The sequence below is a fragment of the Elephantulus edwardii genome, unplaced genomic scaffold, assembly GCF_000299155.1.
Source record: "Elephantulus edwardii isolate Elephantulus edwardi_28Jun2011 unplaced genomic scaffold, EleEdw1.0 scaffold00026, whole genome shotgun sequence".
Lineage (NCBI taxonomy): Eukaryota > Metazoa > Chordata > Mammalia > Macroscelidea > Macroscelididae > Elephantulus > Elephantulus edwardii.
This window is the reverse complement of record NW_006399776.1, coordinates 6868415-6895540: the sequence shown is the minus strand read 5'-3', so window position 1 is coordinate 6895540 and position 27126 is coordinate 6868415. Positions and strand designations below refer to the sequence as shown.

Here is a 27126-nt window from a genome sequence, read left to right as displayed (position 1 = left end):
GTCTTTGGTTAAAGTCTTCTACCTGTTTCCTCCTAACCAAATGGGAATTTACGACAGATAATATATGCAAAAGAGCTTTGAGATCTTGGAAACAGAAGCACAGTGTATATACCCATGAGATGATTATGCATGGAGAAAACTGAGAAGGGATACCAGTCAGTGCTCAGACCTGCAGCATTGGCTACACTATGGACACACTGGAAATAAATGCAAAGTCTTAGGCCACATCCCACACTTACTAAAGGAGAAATTGGGCAGGGGGAGGTGGTCACTGCTTCCGACTTGAGGAACCCTCCAGGTGATTGTGAAGCACGTGGAAGTTTGGGAACCACTGACCTAGCCTTTCAGATTCTGTAGTTTAAGGGTTAAGGTATTTTCTGTTTTGACAGATGGTTCTCAAAGTGACTTTTGACCCCTTCCTTAGTTAAAGCCAGCTCCATTATTGGAGGAAAAGAGCCACTTTGTCCTCAGTCTTTGCAAGAAAAGGAGAAAAATTCCTACGTTGACAGTTATTTTTTACACTAGCAGGAGAAAGTACCCTGGAGAGCTTGTTAAGGAGACAGGCCTGAGAGCGTCTCCCTGCCCCCTTCCCTCAGAGGTACTATGTGTCTGCCTCACCTCCTGCCCTGGGCCTGCTGCTGCTCAAGCAGGTCCTTAAAAGGAGCACCGGCTGCCACGTTTGTTCTTTCTGGTGCCAGGTCTGTGCTATTTCACTTCCCCGGGCGTCAAGTGGATGCTTAATGAGGGGCTGTGACGTAGGGCCAGCAGACTAGTTGACAGAAAGCAGCCTCAGCCTGTGCTTTGTGCTGCCTCTTCTCATTCCTTTTGCCTTGAGTTCTCTTCTCAGTAGGGAGATGGTCACCCTGCATCAGGCCTTCCTCAGAAACCCTGATAGCCCTTGCTCAGAAAGAGACTCTAGGGCTGGGCCTATGGACACTGATAAAGGACTAGAGGCGGAAGGGAAGTATATCTTTAGGGTTTTTTATTCCCTTACCCCCTCCCCCCACAATTTAGTCCTAAAAATAAAAAGATATGACCATATGGAAATTGTTCTTTGCGGGGAAGCCGAGTGTCATCCTTTCCTGTTTTGTTTGTCTCTGAGGCCTAGGTTAGGGCTGGAGCTGACTGGTGGTTAAATCTTCCAGTTTGTTGGATAACCAGGGCCATGGACCATAAGGTAACAGCACTCTACAGGGCTGGCAAAACTCAGCTCTGGGAAGTGTGGTGCAAACTCCACAACAAGAACTTGTTTCTGAAGAAAATATTAAAGGGGCAAAAAGTGGGGTGAGATTTTACAAGATCACTGGCAATGTAAATAAGAGAGAAGAGGAACCATAATGAATTGTAAGAGCCAGAGTGTGAAGTAGGGAATGTTTGAGACCAGCTCATCATAGAGCTGGTGGATGAGGGCAAAGAAGATTCTCTGTGAAATCAGTATCTTTATGAGGCTTTTCACTAGACTAGACCACCCAGACTGTTTAAAGAAGCTAGGGGAGGAGCACTGGACTGTTGGACACCATCCTGCTTCCCTGAGAGAGTATCGAGCCCCAGTGAGGACAAGACTAGAAGGTGAAGATGAAGAAAGTAGACCGAGATCACACCAAATAGTTCATTTATTCAATACATAATTTACTGAGCATCCTGCGTATGCCAGGCTATTGTTAGTAGAATACCTACTTTGTACTTGGGTATGTTTTGCTTGAAAATTTTCTCACCTCAAAGTAGGTATCACTAGCCCCATTTTGCAGATAAGAAAATAAGCTGTTAGAGGTTAAAACTGGCCAAGGTCATTAGCCAACGGCAGACCTAGCATTCAGATTCAAGCTGTGATTGCAAATTCCGTGCCTGGTCCTTTACACCATGCTGCCCAGCCAAAACAATGCTCCCCTCCTGCTATCTGGTCTACTGGGTCTCCCTTCTGCCGATGGGAGATGGGTCTGGGACATAGACCTGTCACCTGTTCTGCCCTCCTCTTTTTGAGGCCTCTAGTGATGCTGTCACTTCTGTACCTCCTTGCTAGTGTGCCCTCTCCACTATCAAATAACCTTAAACCAAGGAACAGCGTCTCACATTGGAGTTTTATCTGTCAATGGGAAAAGGAAAGTCTCCAGCCAGCCATCCAGCCTTTCATGACCTTGGGCTTCGTGAGGAGAGGGTCTGTCCAAGCTTCCCTCCTACTCCATAGTTGGCTCTGTCACAGGGCAGGAGGGCTGGGCACCATAGCAGTTGCTCATACATCAGCAAAGTAGAGCGCCTCTATATTGATGGAGGCTTGGAGAGTCTCCTCCCATCCGATTTACTGCTGAAAAGCTGCTGGAGGGTCAGCTGTAGGTCAGTTCTGACTCCATGGCATCACAACTACAGTCTACTGTGAATATGCCCAGATTCCGTTCTCTCCAGGCCCTAGATGCTCCCCTAACATCCTTTCTCGCAACATCCTTCTGGTCATCACCCCAGGATTAGAAACTTGTCCGGAGCCCTCTGCCCTGCTTTGTGTACATCCCTTCTGAGCACACAGAGCTCCACCCGATTCTAACATCCCCCACCCCACAATCAAACATGCATCTACCCTTTAAGAGAGAAAGGCACAGCTGTACACAGTTGGCAGCACTGGGGGTTTGGGAGCAGTGTGTGAATCTTAGAATTCAAATTCTCGATCAAAATAGCTTTTAGAGATATCCAAATTCAAGGACTCTGCCTGAGCCTGTTCTGCCCCAGCACCATCCTTTGGGAGCTGCAGGTTTCGGGGCCTGTGCCACCCTCCAAAGCCATGCACGTGTGACCAGAAGGCACGGGAAACAAGCTGAGTCGCATCCTGATGGAAACACAGGGGTCTTCCTCCCAGAGATATGTTCCTACCCGCCTTTCCCAGAATCCCTTCTACTTCACCTACCCTGTGTCCAGGCAGCTTTCTCACCTGTAAATTCTTTCCTTGGAGCCTCCACTTCCCTCCCACCCCTGCCTGGCTTGGACAGCACTTGCCCATCCTCTACACATTCAGCAACCAGCCCTGAGCACCTAGAGTCTGTCTTGGTCCCCACCCCTCTATATGTATTTTTTCACCACTCTGAGTATTTCCTGATACCAGCAGTTTCTTAGGTCCACTCCACACCTCTAAAATTAGAAGCTGCATTATTTTGCTCATTAAAACATGAGAAGCCCCCACCTCAACTATCTGATCCACTAAAGAGATGTGCCCTCCCTTTCCAGCTTCTTGTGTAAAGTCAAGAGTCAGCTCTCGGAGAGGAAATGGGGCTGAGACCCAAGGTTTAGGCCCCACGTTGGGCAGCAGAGATCCTAAGACTCAGGCACATGCTTCCTACAGCCCTCAGGAGTAAGCCCAGGACCTTCAGCAGAGACGACCAGCCATGGCAGAGCCACAGGAGAGAGAGGCAGAAAGAACCACTTGTAGCATCCAAACGAGGACTTGAGAGCAAAGTGTATCACAAGAAAGAGGGTGCATCTGCCTTTGCTGAGCATAAGTGGGGCTATTCCCTTAGGGTTCTGACCACTGTGTTGCCCCCCAGCTCCTGCCCAGCACGTCCAGCCAAGGTGCCTGTTGGGCTCCCACTGTCAGCCTGGATATGCCGGATGCTGGGCTTTCTTCCTCCCTCCTTCCCTCTTGCTGGCAAAGTCCCCATCGCCCACCAGCCGGATTACTCGTAGTGGGTGCTCAGGAAATGTTTGTTGAATTAAAAGGAAGCCACAGCTTGTGCGGAGTCTGGATAATTCACCAGACGTGGGCCTCAGGGGAGGGGCGAGAGTGGAGACTAAGTAGGAGAGACAAGTTCTATTGTCATACTTTGCTGGAGCCACTTCTCCACCTTGAGTCCCCGTCTGAGTCTGTGCTAGTGTGAGGCCTTGTCGTGGGGCGGGGAAGGAAGTGGGAGTGGGTGCACTTGGTGCCTGACCTGCAGGGGCTCTCAGTGGGAAGCTCCTCTCATCCTCCACCTTCACCCCAGTTTAGAGAGGAGACCCTTCCAGAGACCCCATGCTTCCCAAAGAAAATCTGACATCTGCTTTTCTATTCCCAGCCCAGCCCCTTCCAGCTATGTGGCCTTCTTCCCTCTGGGTCTCAGCCCATCATCACAAAGGACAGAAGGTTCCACAGGTAATTACTGAGAGTCCCCTGTTCTGCCATTCTGTGGGTCTGGGCTGTGAGTCACTTGGAGTCAAGGCAGGACATGGGAAAGCACAGGTTCTGACTGGTCATGCCACCAACCCCAGGCTACCTGAACCTGAGGAACTCAGAGCTGGCAGCTGGGACAAGAGACCATCCCTTGGGGATGACCGAGAGCAGGGAGCCAAGTGCCGGGTGTTTCCAAGCCTTGCCTTTTAAACATGGAAGGAAGCCTTGTGACCTGGGCAGCGGTAGGCCAGGACAGGGCTGACCAGGGGGCTACAGGGGAATAGAGCAGGAACTCTGCCTGCCCAGGAAACGATAAAAATGTGCAGAGAAGGTGCAGGGAATGAGACAGCCTCTGGCGTTATGACATCACTTGGCCAGAGAATTTGCCAAACTGCTTAGGCTGCCTGGCACAAGCCTCCAGCAACCAGACACTCATCACACAGGAGATTCAACTGAGCTCTTCCCTCCTCCTCTCCTCCTCCTGCTTCTAGGTGTCAGGAGCTGGGCTTAGCATCTTCCTGCAGGGCCAGGACCCCCCAGCCTGCTCCTCACACTGCCTGTGCCTCTTGCTCTTTGGCTGGTTCCTCTGGGAGGCCTGCTTCTCAGTGCCAGACCCTGCTGGGCCCCAGCCTTGGCAGATCTGTCTTCTCGGGGTTGTGGGACTCCTGATCCTTTCTGTGGCTCAGCACACATCTGGACTTCTGGCTTGTCCTTGTGGTCCATCCGTCCTGGAGACTGCTCTGAATCAGCCGCCAAAGACAAGGAGCCTTCCCGGACCTCAGGACCTAGACTGAACGTGCCCTCGCTCTCCCCAGGCCCAGGGCTTCTGGTCCCTCCCAGAGAAAGGTCAAGAGGAGCCAAGTCAGTCTGTTGTGGAGATCCAGGGGCTGAACTGACTGCCGAAGCCCTTAACTCCTCCTTCAGCCCGTCTGGCGAGGCCAGGGGTGGGCTGGTGGCTGGGGAAGCCCCAGGTTGGCCAGGCTCTGTTCCACTGTGCTGCTTCTGTCCGTGTTCCTCCTCACTTGGAATCTTTCTGGTGCTTTGGCTGCCCTGAAAAAAGAGATTAGCCTTGTGACTGGTAAAGTCAAAGCTCGTGTCTCCAGCCCACCCCACTCCAGCAAGCACCTACCTCATGATTCTCTGGTCCTTCCTTGTCGTCCTTCACATCCCACCTGTAGAAACAGCAGGCAGGCCTCATCCTACCCACTCCCACTTCACGTCATCCCCTCCATAGCTAGCGGCCATGGCCCCCAGGGAGAAGTTCAAGTCCAAAGGTCTCAGAAGGGATCAGAGCCTGAATGAGGCTCTGACTTTGTTCCCAAATCCAACTAAAGCCTTTGGACATCGCCCACCCTGGCCCCATCCCAGGTCCCCAGCTGCTGTTTATGGCTAAATATGCAGCACCTTGAGTTCTGTGGGGACTCAAGGCTTGTGCCTGCCTGCACTGCCTGGGAAAGGCAAGTCTGACTTCCCCTGAGGAAGGTAACAGCTGTAATTACCACCAGCCTCCCTGGGCACCAGGCGCTCACTGCCGCCTCCTTTGCTGATGGCCTCTCACGGCATCTCATTAACCTGCTGCCAAGCAGCAGTCAGCCAGGAGGCAGAGGCCCCAGGGGCTGAAGCGGGCACCTGGACCCATGTGGGCTCTGCTACTAGGGGGTAGAGGAGATTCAGGAAATCAGGAGTCCCAGATACCCCACCACCAGCATCACCTTGATGCTGCCCCTGCTCCTGTTACCTGCGGGCCCTGCCAGTCAGCCTTTCCTTCCCCCAGGCTCTGCTGCCTGTGGCTGGTGCCACCAAGGATCTGCCATGGTGCCCACCTCGAGTGGTACCACCTGCAAGAGGCGGCACACCAGGTCAAGGAGAAGAGAGCTGTTAACTTCTGTCTATACCTACACCTTCTCTTTCCCCAACTCACCTTTCCCATCAGGGCACAACAGTGGGGGCTGCAGCTTCCGGTGGCTCCTAGCACCTATGGGAGGCAAAGGCAAAGAAGATAAGGATGGGTGACAGAGGATCCAAGGCGGGAACACTGGTTCCTCTAGGACCATGAAGTCGTCAGTCCTCTTGACCCAACTGTGGGTTTTCTGCTTCCTGAAAAGAGCCCTGGGCATAGAGGGTCTTTTTTGTGGGGGAGGACATAGATGGTCTTAGGACAGGGTATCCTGTATTTGCTTTACCACCACTTCTTTCTGGGTGACTGACAAGTGACCTCACCTCTCCAGCACCAGCTTCCCCTTAGCATTAAATAAGGGGACCAGCAATACACTGAGCTCTATTCTGATAGTGAGGGCAGGGAATGACTGCCCAGTGAGAACTGCCACCCCAAAAGACCTCCAAAGGGCTCCAGGAAGATTTCCACCAGAGCCCCCTCCCATGACCGTCAAGAGTCAAGCCCAGGGCTCCCAGTAGAGCTGTGGGTTTGGAGGAGATGTGAGGAGGGAATAGTGCCCTCTGCTAATAGGAGAAGGATGCAGGAGGATGTTTTTTTATTCTTCTCTCCAGCCCTGAAAATAACTGGAGGCAAAGACAGAGAAGAGAGCAAGAGTCTGTGAGGGAGAAGAAAGAACCAAGGATCGAGAAGAGTGGAGTTGACTTACCCCTTTTGCCACCTCTGGCCAAGCCCTCTTCCTTGGGGTTGTTGGAGTCCTTCAGCCTGTATAGACAGAGAGAGTGAGCTGACAGGGTGGATGGAGGCTCCAGCTAGACCCACCCCACGCCACCTTCCCTATTGCAGCCCCAGAATGGAAAGCAGTCAGGAAGAGACAGACCACCTTGGAGAGGGTTCCCCCCAGCCCTCCAGCAGTGCCCACAGTCTACCCTGTCCCTGGAACTCCATGTATGTCAGTCAGCCCAGTAAGCCACCCAGCCCTGCCACCCACGTGGGCTTGGCCTTGTCCAGGTCCCACGGGCGGCGCCAGTCACCCTGTGCATCTCTGTGCCGGGCGAGGCGGGCCAGGTCGATCTGCTCCCGTTCCTGCTTCCACTGGTCATAGTCCCAGCCCCCCTCTGCTGGCCTCCGGGAAGCAGGGCCTGGGACCCAGCCTGGACTCCAAGGCTCCCGGGCACTCTGTGAAGAGAAGACTTTCAGCATCATGGGATGCAAGTAGAGGGAGCACAAGCGTTGAAATGGAGACCTGGAACTGCAACCAACCCCCTATGCCTCTCAGCACTTGGACTTCTCGTCTAAGTATTAAGTCTGTTGTATTTCTACATGGTGTGTTTGCATGAGCATGGTCTCCATCCTCTATTTTAGCTGTGTGTGTTTTTCCTCAAGTTCCTTAGTATCTTTTCTACATCTGTAAAATGAAGATAATAATAGTACATATCCCACAGGTTTTGAGAGTGAGGGGCACCCAGTGTGAGCAAGAGCAAGGACTGGGGACTGCTGCCACCTAGAGGTCACACTTGGCAAATGGCCAGTCCTCCCTTCCCCCAACACCCATCCCACAGTGGTCCAAGAAGAGGCCAGGGCTTCAGATGCATCTGGGCTGGAACACATCTCTTGGTCACACTTTCTTTAATAAGGCCTTTCTCTGCACGCCACCCCAAGTGGAGACTGCAGAGAAAGGAAGGAGGGGTGGGAGTTCTCAGTGCTGCGGTGGCCACGTCCCTGCATGTCTGACTAAGCATCTCTCTGTCCCCCAGATGAGGACCTTCACTTTCATGTCCCTGTCCTCTTTTGAAGATGTACCTTCCGTGCAGAATCAGAGCCAGCAGTGATCTGTGGTGAGGCACCCCGCCCTAAGCCCTCTCCAGGTGACCCGTCTGCCCCCTGGTTCCTTGCTCTGGTGGGCTTTTCACTTACAATCCTCTTGGCCTGGGAGAGATGAGGGAAGAAGAGTCAGCCCTCCTGGAGGCTGGATCCCTCCCTGCCCCCTACCACCTGCTCACCTCAGCTTTGTTTTCCATGGTCACAGCCAGCTCCACTCGCTCCCCCAAGCAGAAAGCAGCAATGTAGTCCTCATCCTCAAGCATCTCGCTGGCCACAACGGTACCCATGCCACTCCTAGTCCAGTTCCTGCTGACCACTCGTTTCTCCTGCAAGCCACATGGGCAGAGCTAGGAAGGGGCTGAGTGCTGCTTCCTTTGGGTGTCTCCCCAGGCCCAGGTCCCAGACCCAGCACTGGCCCTCCCAGGAATGCCCTCGGAGAAGTTGACTCTCGCTCTCACATGCCAATGGCATTAGGTTATCCAGGGCCTAAGGCCATGAGGGCCTAAGATACCACAGTGGCCCATCATCTTTGAGCTGGGAAATCCAGGGCACTCAGACAATGAGGCTTTGTCCCTTAGATACTGTTCTTGGCATTTAACTGCCCCTCACTTCCTGTGGGATGTTTAACCCGTGGGGTTTGGAGTTTAGGAGCAGCCTGTACTTTGGGAAATTTGTGCAGGGTTGTGGGTCTGAAAAAGGGACACACAAGCTTCCAGATGATGACCTTTGGGCTTTCCCCCTTTGGGGGGCAGTGGTAGTTGAGGCTATGGGAACTGACGGGTACACCCCAGAATAGTAGGTGGGAGGAGAAGAGGAGATAGGAGTGTCTTCCCCTGACAAGGCTGGACCACCCTCCTTGCTGCCACACCCCGTTTCCCTGTCTTACACCAGGAACTTGGCTGATGGTGACGGTGAGGCTGTCAGGTTGGAGAGGCTGAGGCACACTCACAGCCATGCCCCCCTGCTCTGCCTGCCGCCGGTCTTCCTGGATCTCCTGTGGGAGGAGCTGGGGTCAGCACAGGCCACAGCCCCCAGATGCACAGAGACACAGACACCAACAGGCCTACACAGAAAGACACCAACGGGACTCCAGGGGGCAGAGGCACCATGTCACAGTCCCTAGACCTTTGATCAAGCCGCAGAGAAGGGCCCTGCCCATCCAAGTCCTAGCCCCAAGCTCAGACACATGGTTCCCAAGCCTGTGGGAGGTGTGGATGCTAGGAGACTCGCCATGCAGGATCTGCAGGTCAGCAGGGGTGTGGCAGCCGAGTCCGTCCTCATCCCTGCAGCCCACTTACCTGGTACCTGCGCAGTAAGGCCTGGTTCTTCTTGCGGAGGGCAATTATCCTCCGGTCCAGCTCTGCATCCTTCTCCTCCTGCCTGCTCACTGGGGACTCAGCCCCAGGAGGCCCCTGCAAGAGGAGGAGGACTGAGTTCCAGGCTCCTGGGGCACCCCACATTCCCAACTTTCACAGTTACCCACCTAGATGAAGAAGTCTCCCAACCCAGAGCTAGGGGTCACACAGGAAGGAAGATGAAAACTTGGGGAGTAGCATATCAACAGCAACAAGACCCCTCCCTGACCAAGCCTGTTTGCCTCTCTCTCCCTCCTGGGGGCTCGGGTCTGGGTCCTCCCCATACCCAGGCCTACTGCTCCCAGCAATGAGATGCCCTTCCCCCAACTCTCCAGGGAGCTCAATTGCCAAGCAGAGCCTGGAATGGGAGTTATAAATGGCTCTGGCAACAGAACCTGCCGTGACTGGGAAACTGCCAGGGGATTCGGGAGGTCAAGGGCGGTATGGGGGGGTGCCTATTCAGCTCCCAGGCCCAAAACCACAGTAAAAAGAGAGGTTCCTAATTCATTCTCAGCTCCCAGACCCTAGACCCCACTCCCCAGGCCTATAGCTATGCCCATCCAACGGGGCCCAGCTTCTCCAGGCTGTGAGCTGCTGACAGTCTCAGCCAGACCTGGTTGGTGCGTGGGCCGGCGAGGAGCCACCGTAGGTAGACCATGCTTCTGGAGTGAGATTCCCAGGTCCCTCTCTACCTGGCTGCAAGGTCTCTGCTGTAGCCAGTGCCACTGCCCAGCCCCCTACCCAGCCCCCTACCCTCCAGACACAGCCCTCTTCTTCCCAGGCCCAGCTGTCCCCAGCTGCCCTTAGAGTGTGACTGCCTACAATCCCAGCCACTCCCACCCTAGACCCACGAAGCCCCCTGCCAAAGGCAAGGTGCCACTCACAGCCAAGTGCATGGCCACAGCAGGCACCGAGAGGATTCCAGAACAGCCCTGGGGGAGCCGGGCTGGGAGGGAAGCTGGAGCCACCAGAGCCGGGCCTCTGCTGGCCTCTCCCTGCCGGCTTCACTGCTCAGCACACGAGATCATGTTGTGATTACAAAAGACTCCTCTGGGCTCCCAGCCAGGAATGCCGCGGTCACCGCCCCCACCCATCCACTCTGGGAGGGCGAGGACCAGGGCACTGGCGGCCAGCTGGCCCTGCCCAGCACCTCTCCCTGCCCCAGCGTCCCCAGGCAGACTGTCAGAGCTGCTCCCCGGTGGGCCAAGCCCACACAGGAGGCCCTGCCGACACCAAAGCCTCCGTGCACCAGCAGAATGCCAGCCTGGGCAGCACGAAGACAGATGGGCAACAGTGTCCCTCTCATTCAGCAGAAGGAGGCCTACACTGCACAGCCCAGCCCGTCCACCCTGGAGTCCGAGGGTCCCACCCTTGATGTCCTTCCACTTTCCTGTTCAGTTTAAGTAATTTGAAGGAATCAAGAAGATCACTTCACCCCACAACCTCTCTGCCCCTCAGGTCCTCAAACAGTACCACATAACTAAAATAACACCATTAGTCATTCATTCCTTAGATTGAACATTGTCCTTCTTATTTAAAACACAGCCACTTCTGGGAGGCTCTGCTCTTTGGGTTTCTAGCCCTTTGGTACCGGAAGCAAGGCCTTCCTCTGGGGCCCTGGCCGCCAGCTCCAAGCTGACCCACAGCCTTCCTGCTCAAGCTCCTACTCCAGACCCTTCCGGCCTTACTTTCCAATTCTGGTCCTTTCACCTTCTCTGGGCTTGGTCTATCAGCCGGCTAGCCCTCAACTCCCTTGCCCTCTCTCTGACATGGAGAAAGGAAGCTGCTATTTTCCCCATGCAGTTGCCACTGGTCTCCTTGTCCAGAGCAGCAGCACCCCATTTAGAAGTACCCCCTGAAGCCTGGAGCTTGAGGGTTCTGCAAAGAGGGTGGTCCCTGTGTGGTCAGGGTGTCTTTGTCAGTAGTTACAGGAACCCAACTTCCGTATCACAAGGTGAGGGTCAAAAGCCTTTGCATTCCCCTTACATCTTGACTGGCAGGGTCTTAGTTCCCCTAACCCCAGGCCACAACTTGTACCATTCTGTCTCTGGGGCAGAAATCCCTGCTGCCTTCTCACTCCTCCCTAGACCAGCCCAAGCAGCCAGAGGTCTAGCCTAGAACTGCCCCCAAGGAACTACCCTGCACCTCACCCTCTCCACCACAAGCCCCTTTCCTGTTCAGGCCTTCACACGCTACCCCTGACCCCACACCCGATCTCCATCACCCCAGAGTTCCCATCCTGCTTGGAAATGCCACTGCGCTCTCATCTTCCTTTCCTGCCGGATGTTCCCACTGAGTCAGACTTGTCTACTTTCCCAGCGACAGTGACACACCAGGCTCCTCACCCCGGGCCTCTCTCTCACACATGCACACACACAGCACAATACACACACACACACACACACACACACACACACACACATTCACATACATGCCCCCTCATCCTCCCACCCTCTCCTTGTTCTACCCCACACAGGCTACTGAGCCGCAGCCCAGTCTCAGAAGAGCAGGGGCAGAGCCCCGGGTGGGTAGTGGTCACACTTCTCACCCACACCACACTGTTGCCAACCTGGGAAACCCACAAAGCACTGACCTAGGATGAGGAGATGGTAACCAAGACCTAATGTTCCCAACTTCTTTGGAATCTAGGAACCCACGCCCAATATAGGAAAGGGTGTAGAGGGAAGAGGCCCCAGGGGTGAAGCAAGATCTGCTGATCCCTGGGCTCTGTTCCCAGCCAGGTTAGGGGCAGGAGAACAGTAAAGGGAATAGGTGGAGCAGCAGGGAGAGGTTGAAATCTACCCAATTCATAGGCAGGAAGGTTGAGCCAGCTTTTCTGGAAAGGTCTGCAGGGAGACACTCCCCTAATCTAGCGGCAACAGCCCAACAGGCTGAAGGCCCATGTGCCTGGGACAAATCAACAGTCAGGACAGGGACTCTTTCAGCCGCTGACTGTGTCCTTCCCTCATGTTACTCATATTCAGACTTGTCGCTGAGCTTTCTCCTGGTATCACCAGAGTCTGCAATTTGCCTGCCTGCTTCCCCATTGAACAGAGGATCCCTGAGGGCAGGTATAGTGTGCCAAGACTCCTGGGTCCCCAGTGCCCGGCACAGTGAGTGTCCTTGCACATTACAGATCTCCACTGTTGCTTGAAGAATGAAGCATTGAGGGTTAGACCCCTATTCTCACGCATAATTGTAGCATCCTGTGCATAGGCTGAGACTCCTTTTATTTACACTAAGGATGGTGAAGGGCCCTGAAGTGCCCTGGATGGAAGCCCCAGTTGGCCCAGGTAGAAAGTGCATCAGTGTGACCATAGCGCGAGTACTCCTTGTCACCACTAGGGGGCAACCCAGTCACAAACATCTCGGAACTGACTCCGAATAGACAGACCTTCCATTGGGTTTCCAAGGCTGTAAATCGCAAGGGAAGATACGGCCCATCTCGCTCTCGCATAGCCAGCCTTACGTGGATTCGAACTAGCATTTAAGTGCGTCCTTTGGGTAAGCAGCACAGCTCGCCGCGGACTCCAACAGAGCGCCCCCTGTTGAGAGCAGGTGCAGTGATTCCTCCCTTTTCTTCTCTCTTGCTCTTAAGGTCCCTTCTCAGCCTAGAGAAACCATCCATCCATTTGTAGAAAATCTTTTTTACTGATGAGGAAACTGAGACCTGGAGGAGCGATGGATCAGCCCAGGGCTGCCCAACGCCTGTTTTGTAGCACAGATGAAACTAGATGTTTCAGCGGCTGCCCAGCCAGCGCTGTTTCAGCTGATGCTTCTCTTAGTGCCCTCCCTCCTCCTGCCTGGGAAAGGGCTGATTGTTTAGCACCTCAGGGCATGAACCAGGTATTGACTCTTCCCAGCCGGTTTCCTCCCTGGCTGTCTCCCAGCTCAGCAAATAGTCCCACCCTTGGGAAGAACCAAACCCAAGGTCCCTAATACACAGACTCTCAGCCTACTCAGACTCTTGGAGCCAACTCTGAGGACAAAGTGGCGTCGGGACTGGGGACCCTCCTCCCTGGGAGGCTGTGTCCTTCCCTCATGTTATTCACACTCAGGGATGTGCCTCTGGGAGCACAGACCTGATCAAGGCCAGTGCGTGTGGATCAGGGCGTCAGCTGTTTCTCAGACCACAGCCACTATTTCCAGAATGGCTGCCTCTGTGGATGGCTGTTAACAAAATGTAAATTCTCCAGCAGATTCCCCTCAATCTCACTGAAAGATGTGGCCGGGTAGCATGGTACATTCCAGATGAATTTTGCCCCTCACTGGCTGTGTGACTTTGGGTGAGTCTCTCTGATCCTCATTTGTAAGACGAGGTGTATCATGTAAGTCTTCCTACACCACCAGGTCTTTGGGAAGATGAATTAACACAGGTAACATCACTTCTGCAACAATGCATCACCCAAAGCAGGCTCCCTTGCCTTGGCCAACTCTGGGATCCAGAGGTCACACAGTGAAAGACTATCTGCCCAGCATCCTTTGAAGACTCCTAAACGTCATCTCCCAACAGCTATCTGGGGCTGAAACACATGGGTTCTGGAGACCATTTGTGGCTTGGTGGGGAAGATTCTGGCAGCCCCTTGGCATCCTCGCTGTACCTTTCTTCACATGTTCCCTGTCAGGAAATTCAGGATCTTTACCTACTCCTCCATTCATTCCCTGCTCCCTCTGAAGCCCCAGCTCTGCCTGCCATCTGTCCTCAGCTCTTCTTCATGCCCCTGACTGTTACTGTGCCTCTGGATCCCTGCAGGTCAAGCCCCCAGTTCATAGATCATTGCTCAAACGACCTTTCTTGGCTGAGACTGAGCCCTTAGAGGTCACTGGCTCCACTTACTGGCTCTGGGTGTGTGAGTGAGCATTGAGAAAGGAAGTGGAGCAAGGTTGAGTAGCTATGAGGATAGCTACTAACTGAGGTAGGTTACCCTCAGAATTAGAAGAGGCGGAGAAGGAACGAGAGTGGCTGAAAACATGGGATCTGTTTTCTACAAACCCATTGCCCACCCCTCCCTGTGGCCACTCTGATCTTCAGAAACTGTTGTCCTGACTCTGGCTAGCTGGAAGTCTCTGTGGAGCCCCACAGGCCAGGCGAGGCCTCTGGAGACTCCACAGTTGCCCTGGTGGAAAGGACTGTAAGTGCAGGAGGTAGGGCTGGAAGGATCAGCCCTGGATGGGTTCCAGTTGCTGGGGACAAAGTCTGGGCCACACCCCTCCCACCCACACATGCCACTGCAGGGCAGGGCCCAGGTCGAACCTTCTGAGGTGTCAGGAGACAAACCAGGGTTGATCTGGGACCTACTTCTCCATTACATTCTCCAGGGTCCAGCCAGAGCTGAGGTATCATGAGTTTCCAAGATCCAGGCCCAGGAATGGGAAGGGAATACTGGGTGAAGCAGAGCTTCTGGGTTTCCTTGTTCAACCTCTTTTCTCCATGGAAGGAGTATAAAGAACTCAGAGTTTTTCCAGAAGCATCTGCCTCAACCCTAGTCCAAAGCCATCAACTATGTCATCAATACTTACACTGATAATAATAATTATAGTGCTTTACACTTACACCTTACACTTCCAGAACCCACACACATGTGATATCATTTGATCTCTTCAAGCTTTGAAATCTGTGAAGTTGTCAGGGCAGGTATTATTAGCTTCTCCTCGGAGATCAGGGTCACTCTGTGATGGGCCAGAGAGCCTCTCCCCCTCATCTGCCCTGTTTCACTGAGCTCAGTGGCCCAACTCCCAATGCACAGTCTCCAGCACGTGACCAAAAGACACCCCATTACCCTCATGCCATGAGAAATCTATGCACCTCAGGGAAGGTTCACCCAAACTGTATAAAGTTCTCACAGTCCTACAGCCGTCTCCACCCCTCATGGGAGCGCACAGGTAGGGAGTCCTTGCTGGCTCTGCCAAGGAGAAGTTGGGGACCAAGTGAGGGTAGAAAAGCCTACTCCTGGGCTTCACTGTGAGGCCTTATTCACCTGATGCATCTCACCACCCCTCAGCTTCTTCCTGGTCCCCTCTCTCCCAGATTCAGTTCTCTCACCCAGAATTAACTCTTCTCACTCCACAGAGTTCCTTTCTTCTTATTCCATGTCTTTCTGTCAGAGGCATCACTTCTCAGTCAAGCAACAAGCCCAAGCTCTTAAGAAGCACTTACTATCTATGAGGCACAGGGCATAAGGGCATCGGGGTACAAGTGTGATTAAGTTCTGCTTGTCTTCAAAGTTCTAGGATTGAGCAGGGGAGCATCCACAGCAGTCCCCAGGTGCCTTCAGTCAGTGCCACCTCCTGGCAGCTCTGTGTAAATCAGAGTGCCACTAGGCTCCACAGGGTTTTCAACAACCTATTCTTTTTCAGGAGCTCACTAGGCTTGTCATCTGAGGAGATCTGAACCTCCAGCCTTTCAATCAAGCAGATTGACCATTTGCACCACCCAGATTTACAGATTCTACTATTAAATTTACCATTCAATGGCTCATTCCTTTTTGTTGCTAGTTAATATTCCATTGATGGCATGTATTCCATTTACCTATTTTAGTCAAATACTATGGAGAAGGATATACGGGAGAAGGATGGGCAATCTCCACCTATGGGATTTACTGCCTCTGAAAACCTGCTGGAGGGTCAGCTGTGGGTCACTTCCACCTCTATGGTACACAACACAGCACCCTCTAGTATAAATTCACTCCGGCGAGCAGCCATTGCAATGGACATTCCTCTGGTCCCACCAGACTATTTAGCCTGTCCCCTCCCCTCTTCTGCATCTCCACAGGTGGCCTAGTGGTCTAGTCCCTCTTCTCGTCACCTTCTGCCATGTCCCAGATCTTATGTTCAGACCTTGACTCCAGAGGTGCAGAGAACTGAGGTCGTGAACCTCAAACCCAGAGCCTGAGTCCTGACCCTACTCAGCTCTGTACCGGCACCTTCCCCTTTAGGGTCTGTGAGTATAGAGGTTTCTCCTTTTGGTTTCCTACCAAAGGCTGGGGTGTGAAGGTGAAGAGATATGTCTTCAGAGGCCCCAAAGGGAAAAAAGAATCCCCCTAGGGAAGAAGGATTTAAAGGGCTGGGAAGGGTGGGCTGTGGCTGGACATAGGCAGTGCCTTACAGGCTGTGTAGGCGGGGATGCTGCAGGGCACCACACCCCTGTTAACATCACCTGCCCCTCCCAGGAACCCACGTGACCTCAGACCCCACAGGTCCGCAGCAGATGTGCGCCCATCATATAAATAACTCCTGTTCTGCTCTACTCAGGAACAAAGTCCTTTGCTCACAATGTTACCAAACCACAAACAAACTCACTGCTGCTGAGTCTATTCCCACTCATAGAGCCCTCCACTGGGTTTCTTGGGCCGAACATCTTCACAGGAGGTGACTGTCCATCTTCCACAGAATTCAAACTGCTGGCCTTTCAACCTTTAGGTTGCAGCTCAGCACATTATGTGTGCACTCGGGCTTCTTAATGTCACCAAAGCAGAGTGGAAATTTTCAGAAGACTGTTCCTAAAAGGACAGATAAGGGGATAAAGGGAAGGGACTCGGACTGGAAGGCAGGTCCCAGCCGGAACTAACTACATGCTGACTGGGTGACTTCAAGCAGTCTTAAGTGCTCTGAACCACAGCTTTTTTTTTTTATCTGCAAAAGAGGGATAACACATCTGCCTCCACAGACTGAGATGATCCTTGGTGCTGGAAAGTACCTGGCATGCTGAAAATAAGAAAGACTCATTCTTTTCCTTCCTCTGCATTTTCAAATAGTTTTCTTTCTTTTCTTAAAATATTTAATTGTGATTTAATTGAAGCTTACAAAACAAATTCGTCTCTCATTCAATAACTTACACATAGATTGTTTGATGACAGTGCAATCTCATCAATGTGTCATCAAATTGTTTTCTGTTGTGGTTATTTTGTTTTTACAGCTCTAATTGAGGTAAAATTGACCTAAAATAAACGGTACATATTTCAGTAGCTCATGTTGCTAGTTTTGATATGTATAGACTCCCAGGAAACCATCCAAAAAATTAACAACTAGGCAAGAAAATTAACAAATATAGCAAACCCAAAAGTTTCATGGTGTCTCTTTCTACTCCTTCCTTCCATCTCTCTCCACCCACCCCCATTGCGCGCCCATTCTAGCCCCACTGATCTGCTGTCTGACAACATCATTTAGTCTGTATTCGAAAAGGAACGTTCTCCATTTTTATAAGCACAATCATACAGTCTGTATTCTTTTTTTCCTGTCTTCTCTAGGCATAATTAGTTGAGATTCAGTTATGCTGTCTTGTATGGTAATTACATGCCACTGAGTCAGAACTGGCTCAGAGCAAAGACTAAATTGCAGGGAGGAGATTACTCATCTTTCTCCCACAGAGCAGGGAGATCTGGTGGCCTACTAGTGAGGAGCTGTACTGCCATCCCAAAAGCACGGGGTTCAAATCCACCAGGTACTCTGTAGCAGAGAGCTGGAGGGTCAGCTATGAGTCTGAGTCAGTTCTGACCTGACAGTACACAACAACTCCCGCGGAGTAGCTGATGTGTTCAAACCGCCTGTGACAGTGCAACTCCTCACCTACTAGGCCAGCAGATGCTGTAGTGAATGTCAGTGGCTCATTCCTTTTTGTTGCTAGATAATATTCCATTGATGGCATGTATTCCATTTACCTACTTTAGTTATTCCAAAGTTGAGGGAATTCATGTACAAATCTTTGTGAAGATCTATGTTTTCATTTCCCTTGGGTATAAGCTATGTTTTTCATTCATAAATGTTTCAGTATTTATTATAAAAGATATAGACTATACCTCCAGTAAAAGATTCTGAAATAAAGCTAGTACATCATTATCATATGCAAGATTAGCAATAAGTCCTAAAAAAAAAAAAATTTGAAATGTAAATATAACTAAAAAACTAATGTAATTCCAGTGCTTCTAGTTTATCGAAATTCTTTATAGACAAACCTCGGAACAGTAGTTGTTTTCTCTGCTTCTTTGCTTTAGATTTTAGATTTTTTGCTTTCAGATTTTAGGCTCAGTTCTACTCAACCGAAACAGGAAGCTGATCACGGCCCATTTGCCTCTCTAAGGATCGAGAAGCTTAGAAGGCCCTGGTTCTGCACAGCACTGAGCTCAAAGGCGGACAGACAGCAGGAGCCAGACCAGTCAAGGGATGACAGCAGAAGAACTTCCTCTACTGCTGCTTCTTTTTGCTTTTTCCCCACAAGGAAATAACTCTGTTTTTAATGCACAAAAGAGGCAGGGGGAGGGGAGCAAACAAAATCTGTGCAATGAAATGGAGGCCAGTTGTTATCCAACAATCACTACCCTCCAAATATTCATTCACCAAATATTTATTGGGCACATGTTCTGTGCTCCAAACAGAGCCAGCCCCTGGGGACACAAAAGTGACGGAAAGCTGCCAAGATTCCTGCATTTGATACGTGTGCAATCCAATGGGAATAAACTACATTAGAAGAAAGGATGCAAAGAGATCCCTATCTCTCCTGAGCTTATAACAAGGGCCCTGATCTGTCTGCAGAGAACTAAACACACCAAGCAAGAGACGGCATGTGGCATGGAGTGAGGCCAGGAGGATGATGGGAGCCAGGCACTGGGTTTGCAGGACGAAGCTTACAGCTAGGACTCCACAATCTTAGCTCACTTCACAGCTATCAAGATCTTATCCCTAACATTTCCTTTCTGCCGTGGACAATTTCTCCCCTGGGCTGGGGAAGCACAGAAGAGAACTCAGGCCTGCGTCTTGGCAGGCAGCACAACACTTCCAGCAGAGCCCTCTCCTAAGGTCACTGTTTCCTCCTTGGCGAGAATCGTCTCTCTGCTGTAGGGATTAGTAGGTTAACTTGGCTTTCAGTAACCAGTTGCCATCTAGGTGAGTCTAACTCACTGCAATCCCCTGTGTGCCAGAGTATAACTGTGCTCTGTAAGGTTTTCACTTGGGAATTAGTCTGCACATGCACATTCAGTGTCTCAAACCAAAACCAAGCCCACTGAGGTCAAGGAGAGTCTGATTCATAGTGAACCTCCATCTGGTTTCCAAGGCTGTGAGTCTTCCCAGGAGGAGGCTGTCCATCAAACTACCAGGCTTCAGTCTTCAGTATGGGACTCACAAATGCTCTGAGCTGACACTTTGGTGCTGCTGAATAGCCCTGCCTTAGCTCTATGGCGTCTCCTTCCCAGGCAAATCTATTCCGCACCCTGTTGCCTAGCCCCTCACCACATCATGCTTCCAGCTGCCCTTTGTCCTAATGAGAATGAACTCCCTCAATCCACCACACCCTGTGCCCATGACCCTCCCAATGCACAATGACCCATTCAGCCCTTCCCTGCTGTACAAATACACCTGAGCACAGGCAGCTGTGGCCTTCCTTCCACGTCTGCTCTGCACTCCTCAGGTAAGACTCTGCCTGTGCATGCTGCAGACAGAGGCCAGGAGAGTCTCTGTGGGGATGGGTACTGTGTCTATAAGGTGTGGTTTCTCTGAAGGCTTTGTGATTTTCTGTGCATGTATGCCCTTGTGAGTCTTAGTGTGAGTATTGTGTGTCTGTATATGCTGGCCTGTATTTCTGGTGACTGCAGTGTGTGTCTGTGTGCTGTGTACCTTCGTGTCCTGCCCTGCCCACACTCCTGACTGGGCCCCTACTCTTGTACCTTGCTTCTGCTCTCTACCTGAGTAATAATTGAATTTTCGGCCTCTGCCTTACTCAGACAGATAGACTTAGCTGAGGGTTCAAAGTATTACATTAGGTCTTTTCCAGAGCTAAGACATCCCTCAGACAGGCCTGAACTGGGGAGCATAAACTCTCTTCCCGACCTGCACTACAATCCTCTCCCAGTCCAAGGTCTGTCACTTTCCCCTTTCTTCAGCTCAGATCCTGATAGATGTTGAGGTTTTCTATCTCCCTCAAGTCCGGTCCCATAGCTCTCTTCCCACCTCAGTGCTTACTGAGGAGAATGAAGGGTCGGCCGGATTGTGAGCACAGTGCACAGGCTGACCTCAGCTGCTGGGCATGGTGACAGGACCAGAAAAATGGGCTGTTCTAGAAGCCCTTTCAAGGAACTGATGCTCTTGTATTAACATTGTGAATCTGGAGGTGGATCTGGGTGTCAGGTGTCAGGGTGAGGTTCAGAGGAAGGTGCCTCTCTCTCTATGGAGTGCCAGCTCTACACTGGGTGCCAAGCCAACCCAGAAGGAGCAGTCTGGCCCCTTTGATCCAATGAAGGGGCCGAGTGCTTGCATATCTGGAAGAGAAGAGACCAAGATTTAGAGGACAGTAAATTAAACTCTGCCTGGTAAATCAATTACAGGTGTTCCTGTGTCGTTGTCTGATCTAGTCCTGCAAAAATAATGGATCCAGGTAAGCACCATGCCTGGAAGGCTGTGGGGCAGAAGGCCTGGAGAAGGAAGGTGGGTGGTGAAGGCAGGGGCAATTAGTCAGTGACACACTGTGTGTGTGTGTGTGTGTGTGTGTGTGTGTGTGTGTGTGTCCGCGCGCGCACCAAAAAAAGAGAAAGAGGTGGTGGTAGATCAAAGGCAAAAAGACCCAAAACTTGAACTTACCATCAGGCAGGGGAAAAAATACTCAAAACTTAAACTTGTCATCAAGTAGAAACCAGCTTATAGTTGATCCTCCAGCAGCTTTCAGAGGTTATAAATTGCACACCATTTCAACCTCAGGAGTTAAAAAAAGATAGGCAGATATTTTTCCCGTGTTACACACAGGCCTACTAGAAAAGTGGAGTTTATGCTAACAGGAAGACTGTAGGGCATGAATGGTCTGAAGCCCAGAACCTAATTCTTGGCAACTGGATCATTGGATCCCCTCAAAAGGAGCCTCCACCCACCCCAGAGCTCAAAAACCAGAAATCTCTTCAAATAGGCAAGTTCTACCAATGGAGCACTTGAGAATGCCTGGGATCATTTAGACTGGAGAGCTGAATGAGTCCAGCTGTCTGGCAGGGTGGCCTGATTGAAGCAGGCTTCTTCCAGATAGGTAATTCAGGGCTGAGCTGAAGGGATCTCCAAGTGGTCAAGTATGATGAGCAAGGGCCCAGAGCCAAGAAAGAGCTGATCAGAGGTTGGGTTAAGATAACTAGGACACCAGGAAGTTGATGGGGCCATCAGGTGGGACCTGCTTGGAGGAGGAGGGAGAGGGATCTGAGTTTGCAGCTGAGAACTGCATCCTATAGTGTCTGTAGTGTTGTGGACTTTGGCAGAGTTTGGTAAGACAGACAGCTCACAGAGGGGGTACAAGACTGACCCACGTGGGGAACTCAGCTAGCTCTCACCACTAAGGGAATCACACTGAACTTTGCACTACCTTTCAAAATGTATGTATCTGTTATTGAATGAATGTGTGAGTGAGTGAGTGAGTGAGTGAGTGAGTGAATGACTGTCAAGGCAAGTAACCAGGTCTGAGAGCCATGTTGAGATTAGGTGGAGGGTTTGGGGGAAAATCAGTGTTAGAGAGAAGGCAGCTTTCTCATTTGGGGCCAACTGACCAAAGCCGATTTTCTTTTTTCCTTCTCGACCCACAGGTCCAAAGGTAGGAAACTTACCTGATCCTCGCAACTCCCAACCTCCCCCCCCCCATGTCTTCTAGATCTCAGGGGAGCAACTACCACCACCACCACCACCACCACCACCACCACCTCTCACCAAATGAAGAGACCAAGCAGGTTCAGGCATCAGCCCCTGGGGCAGGGCGTCGCAGTGCTCCCTACCCCCTACGACTGCAGCCTTATCCTTGGCGGACTCTCCTCTGTTTTGCCATCTGTCTCTCTCCTTCCCTCACACCCCCTCCCTGCCTCAGCAGCCCATCCTCTCTCCTGCTGCTTCTCCGCCTGTTCTCCACTTCTCTGCTTTCCTGACTACCCCCACTGACTCCCTGGATGGCTGGCTGCATCCCAAACCGCAACCACATTGCAGGGCCTCTGGGGCCGGTCTCTGCCGTTAATGGAGGCTGCCTGCCATCCACCCCACTTTCCCCTTTAGCTACACCCAACGCCTACAATATAAAATTCAGTCATTCGATCTCCACCCTCATTTCTGTCACCAAGGGCTGTACTTTCCTACTACTATCCTTCCTCATTAAAATATGTCTGCAGCTATTTCTCCTTATTTTGAGTGGCTTCACCTCTGTCCTCTACTTTTGATACTAGATCTACCCTCAGTCCTTTGTTGTTCATAGAGCTTTCAAAGGCCTTTATTTTGGAAGTGGACGGCCAATTCTTCCTTGTTTGTCTTAATCTAGGAGCTTTGGTGCAACCTGTGCACTATGAGTGACCCTTCTGATATTTGAAACACTGGTGGCATAGCTTCTAGCATCAAAGCAACCCACAAGTTACAACAGCACAGCAAATTAACAGACAAGTACTGTACTGATAAGAGCAAATTATACACACCTAAATAAGAGCAAGCATATACACACCTAAAATATAAAGTAATCAGCAACATATCATAACAAACTAACACTAACATTGGGAAGAATGATATCCCAGACCACTTAATTTTGCTCATATGAAATTTCTATCTAGACCAAGAAGCTGTTGTCGAAACAGAACAAGGGAACACTGCAAGGTTTAAAACAAAAAAGAGTGTGCACCAGGGATGCATCCTTTCTCCATACCTAGTCAATCAGTATGCTGAACAAATAATCCGTGAAGCTAGAGTCTGTGAAGGAGAATGTGGCATTAGGATTGGAGGAAGACTCATCAATAACCTGTATACTGCATATGACACCACTTTGCTTGCTCAAAGTGAGGAGGACTTGAAATGCTTGCTACCAAAGAAGAAGTACTAGAGTCTTCAATACGGATTACATCTCAACATCAAGAAGATGAAAACCTCACCACTTGGCCACTAGGTAACATGATAATAGAGAAAGGATTGAAGTTGTCAATGATTTCATCTTGCTTGGATTAACAATCAGCATCCTTGTTATCAGCACAGAGGAGATCAGGAAACATATTGTATTGGGCAAGTCTTCTGTCAAGGTCCTCTCAAAAATACTGAAGAGCAATTGTGTCAGTCAAAAGATTAAAATGCGTCTGATTCTGGCCATGATCTTCTCAATCATTTGCGATGCATCTGAGAGGTAGAAAAAGAATTGATGCCTTTGAGATGCGGTGTTGAAGAAGAGTACTGAGTATCACATGAACTGCCAAAAGAATAAACAGTTATGTCTTGGAAAAAGTATTCCTTGGAGGTAAAGATGGTAAAGCTTTGTATCTCATATTTTGAGAATGTTGCTAGGCTATTCCTTGAAAGTGAACATCATGCTTGGAAAGGCGGAGGGTCAGTCAGCATGAAGAAGACCCCCAAAGAGATAAAGTGACTGCATCAAAGGGCTCGTGTGTGTCAGAGTTGATGAGGATGACATAAGATAGATAGGACAAGGATCAGGCTTGTGGTTCACAGGGTCACTACTGAACTGGAGGCTATCTAACAACAACTCCCTGCAGAGCCAGCTCCTAGGCCTGGAGTTATGACTCTAACACCAGAACAGTCAGAGGACATGCAGACAGGGTGGGAAGTGACTTTCCAGGCATTGATTCCATGCCCTTGATGGGGCAGGGACGGGCAGCACTTGGTCACAAGAAGGCCCAATCCTGGAGCAGAAGTCTCTCTTCCCCACCCAACTTTCACCAGTTTCAAGTTCTTATCAAGGCAGAGGAGGCAGTAGACTGGGAAATGATCCAACTTTTCGGGTGGAGGCCCATCCCCACCCCTGACCCCCAGGGCCCTGGAGCAGGCTGTCTCTTCTCTGAGCCCATGGCAAGAAATAAAGAAGCTCCTCTGGCCTTGGGACCTCAGGAGCAGTTCAGTCATACTTCTAATATGTATCTGTAGTTGAGAAGGTCAAATCACTGTCTTCCTAGGGTTTTTCTGCCTCAGGCAATAAAACCTTCCTTTTTACCTTCTGTTCTTTCTGGTTTCTTGAGTCTGGCACCTGCTGGGGGACAGACATGGGCTCCCACACAGTCCCATTCTAATGTGCATACAACTATGCACATGTACTTCATGTGCATATATCTGTGCACACAGCACATGTGTCTATGCGCCCACTCATGCATATGCACACAGTCATAGATTTGTGTGTATATGCAGCTTTCTCTCTCTCCCTATATGGGGAGTATTCACCTTGGCATCTCCACCCTCTAACCTCCTCTTTGTCATTCTCAAATCCTTCATCTCTCCCTACCTTACCCTCTATCTCACATTTGTCTTCAGTGAACAGGGCAGCCACCTACAGCTTCACCCTCATTTCTGTGTAGACTGCCTGTAGTATGGCAAAATCTAGTCACTCTGTAAAGATTCCTGAGTGAGAGAAGGTAGAAGGTGAGGTAATTTTACCTCTTACTTGCATATAAAATAAACCAAGGTTCAGGGAGTGGAAGTCACTGAGCTAACACATCTAGGTCCCTCCCTTCTTTATGCTCAGTGCTCTAACTTCATCAAGGCAAAAAACCCAAGACTAGAAGCAGTCAGGTGTCTCTGCCACCCAGATTTCCCCTTGCTGATCCCTCAAGGTATCTCCAGGGAGGGAAATGGAGGGAGTGTTTTAAGGGAAACTGGTGCTGATTTATTATTCTGACACTATTCATTTGTCTTTCCACAGGGGCACTGCCATAAGCCTGGCCATGGTCCTGAGCACTGCCATGGGAAAGGACACCCCCCTGGCCCTGGATGCCATCCCCATGGCCCTGGAGGTCATCCTCCTGGCCCCGGGTGCCATCCCCCTGGCCCTGGATGCCATCCCCATGGTCCTGGAGGCCATTCCCATGGCCCTGGAGGCCATCCCCATGGCCCTGGAGGTCATCCTCCTGGCCATGATTGTCACCCCTCTACTCATGGCCCTGGTGGGCACCACCCCCCAGGGCCCTGTGGGAAGCCACATCACTGAAGAAGCAGAAGGGTGGTAAAAAAGGCTTAGATGGGAAGCTTGAATAAATTGCCCTGTTGATCAGCCATGGAACCTGAGCTGGAACCTTCTCAATAAACAGCCTCGTGAAGGCCATGTTCTGTTCTTGAGTCAATCTTCCTTCAAGTCCAGCAAGGCACTCAGAGGCCAGGTTGTCTCTTAGTTCCTTCACTGTGAAAATAAGACACTCAGCCTGCTAGACTCAGAAGATGGTTGGCTCAGTGGTACCTGCTCATTGCATACGGTTGTACAGACCACTCTGCCTTTATTTTTCATTTCTGCACTCTCCCATCAAAAGACCTCAAGTGTGGCCTTCTCGCCTCTACTCTTTCCTATGCACCCGTAACGGATGGACCTTTAAAGATTCCATCTCATGTGTCTCAAGATACAGATAAGTAGCAACTGATCTCTCCCTACTGTGCAGATGGATTTTTCACCATTGCTTGAATATAGATTGAACTTTCTGGCTTTCTATTATTATTATTATTAATTTATTATGTGTGTGTGTGTGTGTGTGTGTGTGTGTGTGTGTGTGTGTGTACCATCAAATCAGATTTGACTGGTACAGGAGGAGATTGTTCCTCCTTCTCCAGTAAAGCATCTGGTGGATTTGAACCTCTCACCTCTGGGATTGCAGTGCACCTTCTTGCCACTAGGCCACCAGAGCTCGCCAAACTTTCTGGCTTTCTTGATTTTGTTTGTGCAGTCCTTTCCCTGACCCCCACCAGGAATGCTTTTGCTCTCTCCTAACTTCACATTTTAAAAATCTATCTGTCCTTCCAAATCACCTTCTCCCCATTCTCTCCATGAAGTATTTTCCAAGGCCCTTTGGGAAAAATAAGGCCCTCTACTTTGCACACTGTCTCTCTGCAGTTTATATCAAGCACCATATGGGCCTCCCAACATCTTGCCCCGTCAGCACCAATTTATGAGCTAGTCTATCAGCTCTACCCATAGTGGACAGTGTTTGGTGGAGCTCCCCAATTAAAACAAACTTGGAAGCAGAAGTGGCATCCACTTCAGAAAAGGGTTGCCTCCAGAAACCCTATGAACCTGGAGAAAGGATGAAAGTTACACTTCAGGTCTTTAGTTCATAGGGTTGCTATGAGTCACCTACGACTCGATGGCACTTAACAACAACAACAACTATCAGCTCTCCACCACACCGTGAATTACTCAGGGCAAGGCCATGAGGCTATACCTCTACTCTCTTCCCTCACTGATTCATGTCTTGCATAGATGGCCATTTGAATGTATCTTCTACCAATACTCCCAAAGTTCTTGGACTCCTAATGCCCAGCCTCATTCTTTTAGGGAAGATGCCCCTCACTGCACATTCAGCTGGGCCCTAAATAGCTTTTTGCTGTGAAACTCATCCAAATCCCATAGTTGGGATCTTCTCACCGCCAGAATTCTCAGGTATCTGGTTTAGTTCTGCCGCAGTCCTTTAACCAGTCTGTACAATCACACTGAAATGTGCCCTGCCTTTCTCATCCCTATGTTTCACAGCCATTCCCAATAGAGGCATCAAGTGTCCTAAGGTGTCTGGTTTATTAGGTCCCTCTCAGGCTGAGAAGCAGGGTAAGGATGGTTACAAGAAAAGTCACTAGGGATCCTCTGAATGCTGTTATTCCCTTCTCTGTCTCCACATTCTATATTTGAAGAACTGAGTAGCTGCTCTATGTTTGAGAGGGTAGCAGAGAGGGACGATGAGCGGATACGAGTGCAATGTGGGCCTAAAGTTGCCCAATCTCTTTCAGGTTGGAGGTTGCATTTTTTAAGATGTGAGGATCTTGGACTGGGATCACGATCATGATCCTCTGGTTCTTTACCAGAAAAGCTACCAAATTGTGCCAAGAAATCTGGAGAACGACCACTTGGCCAACTGACTAGAAAAGATCGATATTTGTTCCTATCCCAAAGAAAGGTGACCCAACAGAATGTGGAAACTACAGAACAATCTCACTGATTTCACATGCAAGCAAGATTTTAC

At 50.6% G+C, this 27126-nt stretch overlaps 1 protein-coding gene across 1 annotated transcript; it reads right to left on the bottom strand.

The window, feature by feature from the left end:
• Positions 1–4636: 4636 nt before the first annotated feature.
• On the bottom strand, positions 4637–10230 carry LOC102869934 (chromosome unknown open reading frame, human C15orf52). Its single transcript, XM_006883021.1, is given in 11 exon segments — positions 4637–5179; positions 5259–5301; positions 5868–5967; positions 6051–6104; positions 6733–6788; positions 7015–7202; positions 7827–7952; positions 8027–8173; positions 8734–8841; positions 9146–9259; positions 10087–10230. Coding segments are annotated over 11 exon segments (1623 nt in total).
• Between the last annotated feature and the right edge of the window lie 16896 nt (positions 10231–27126).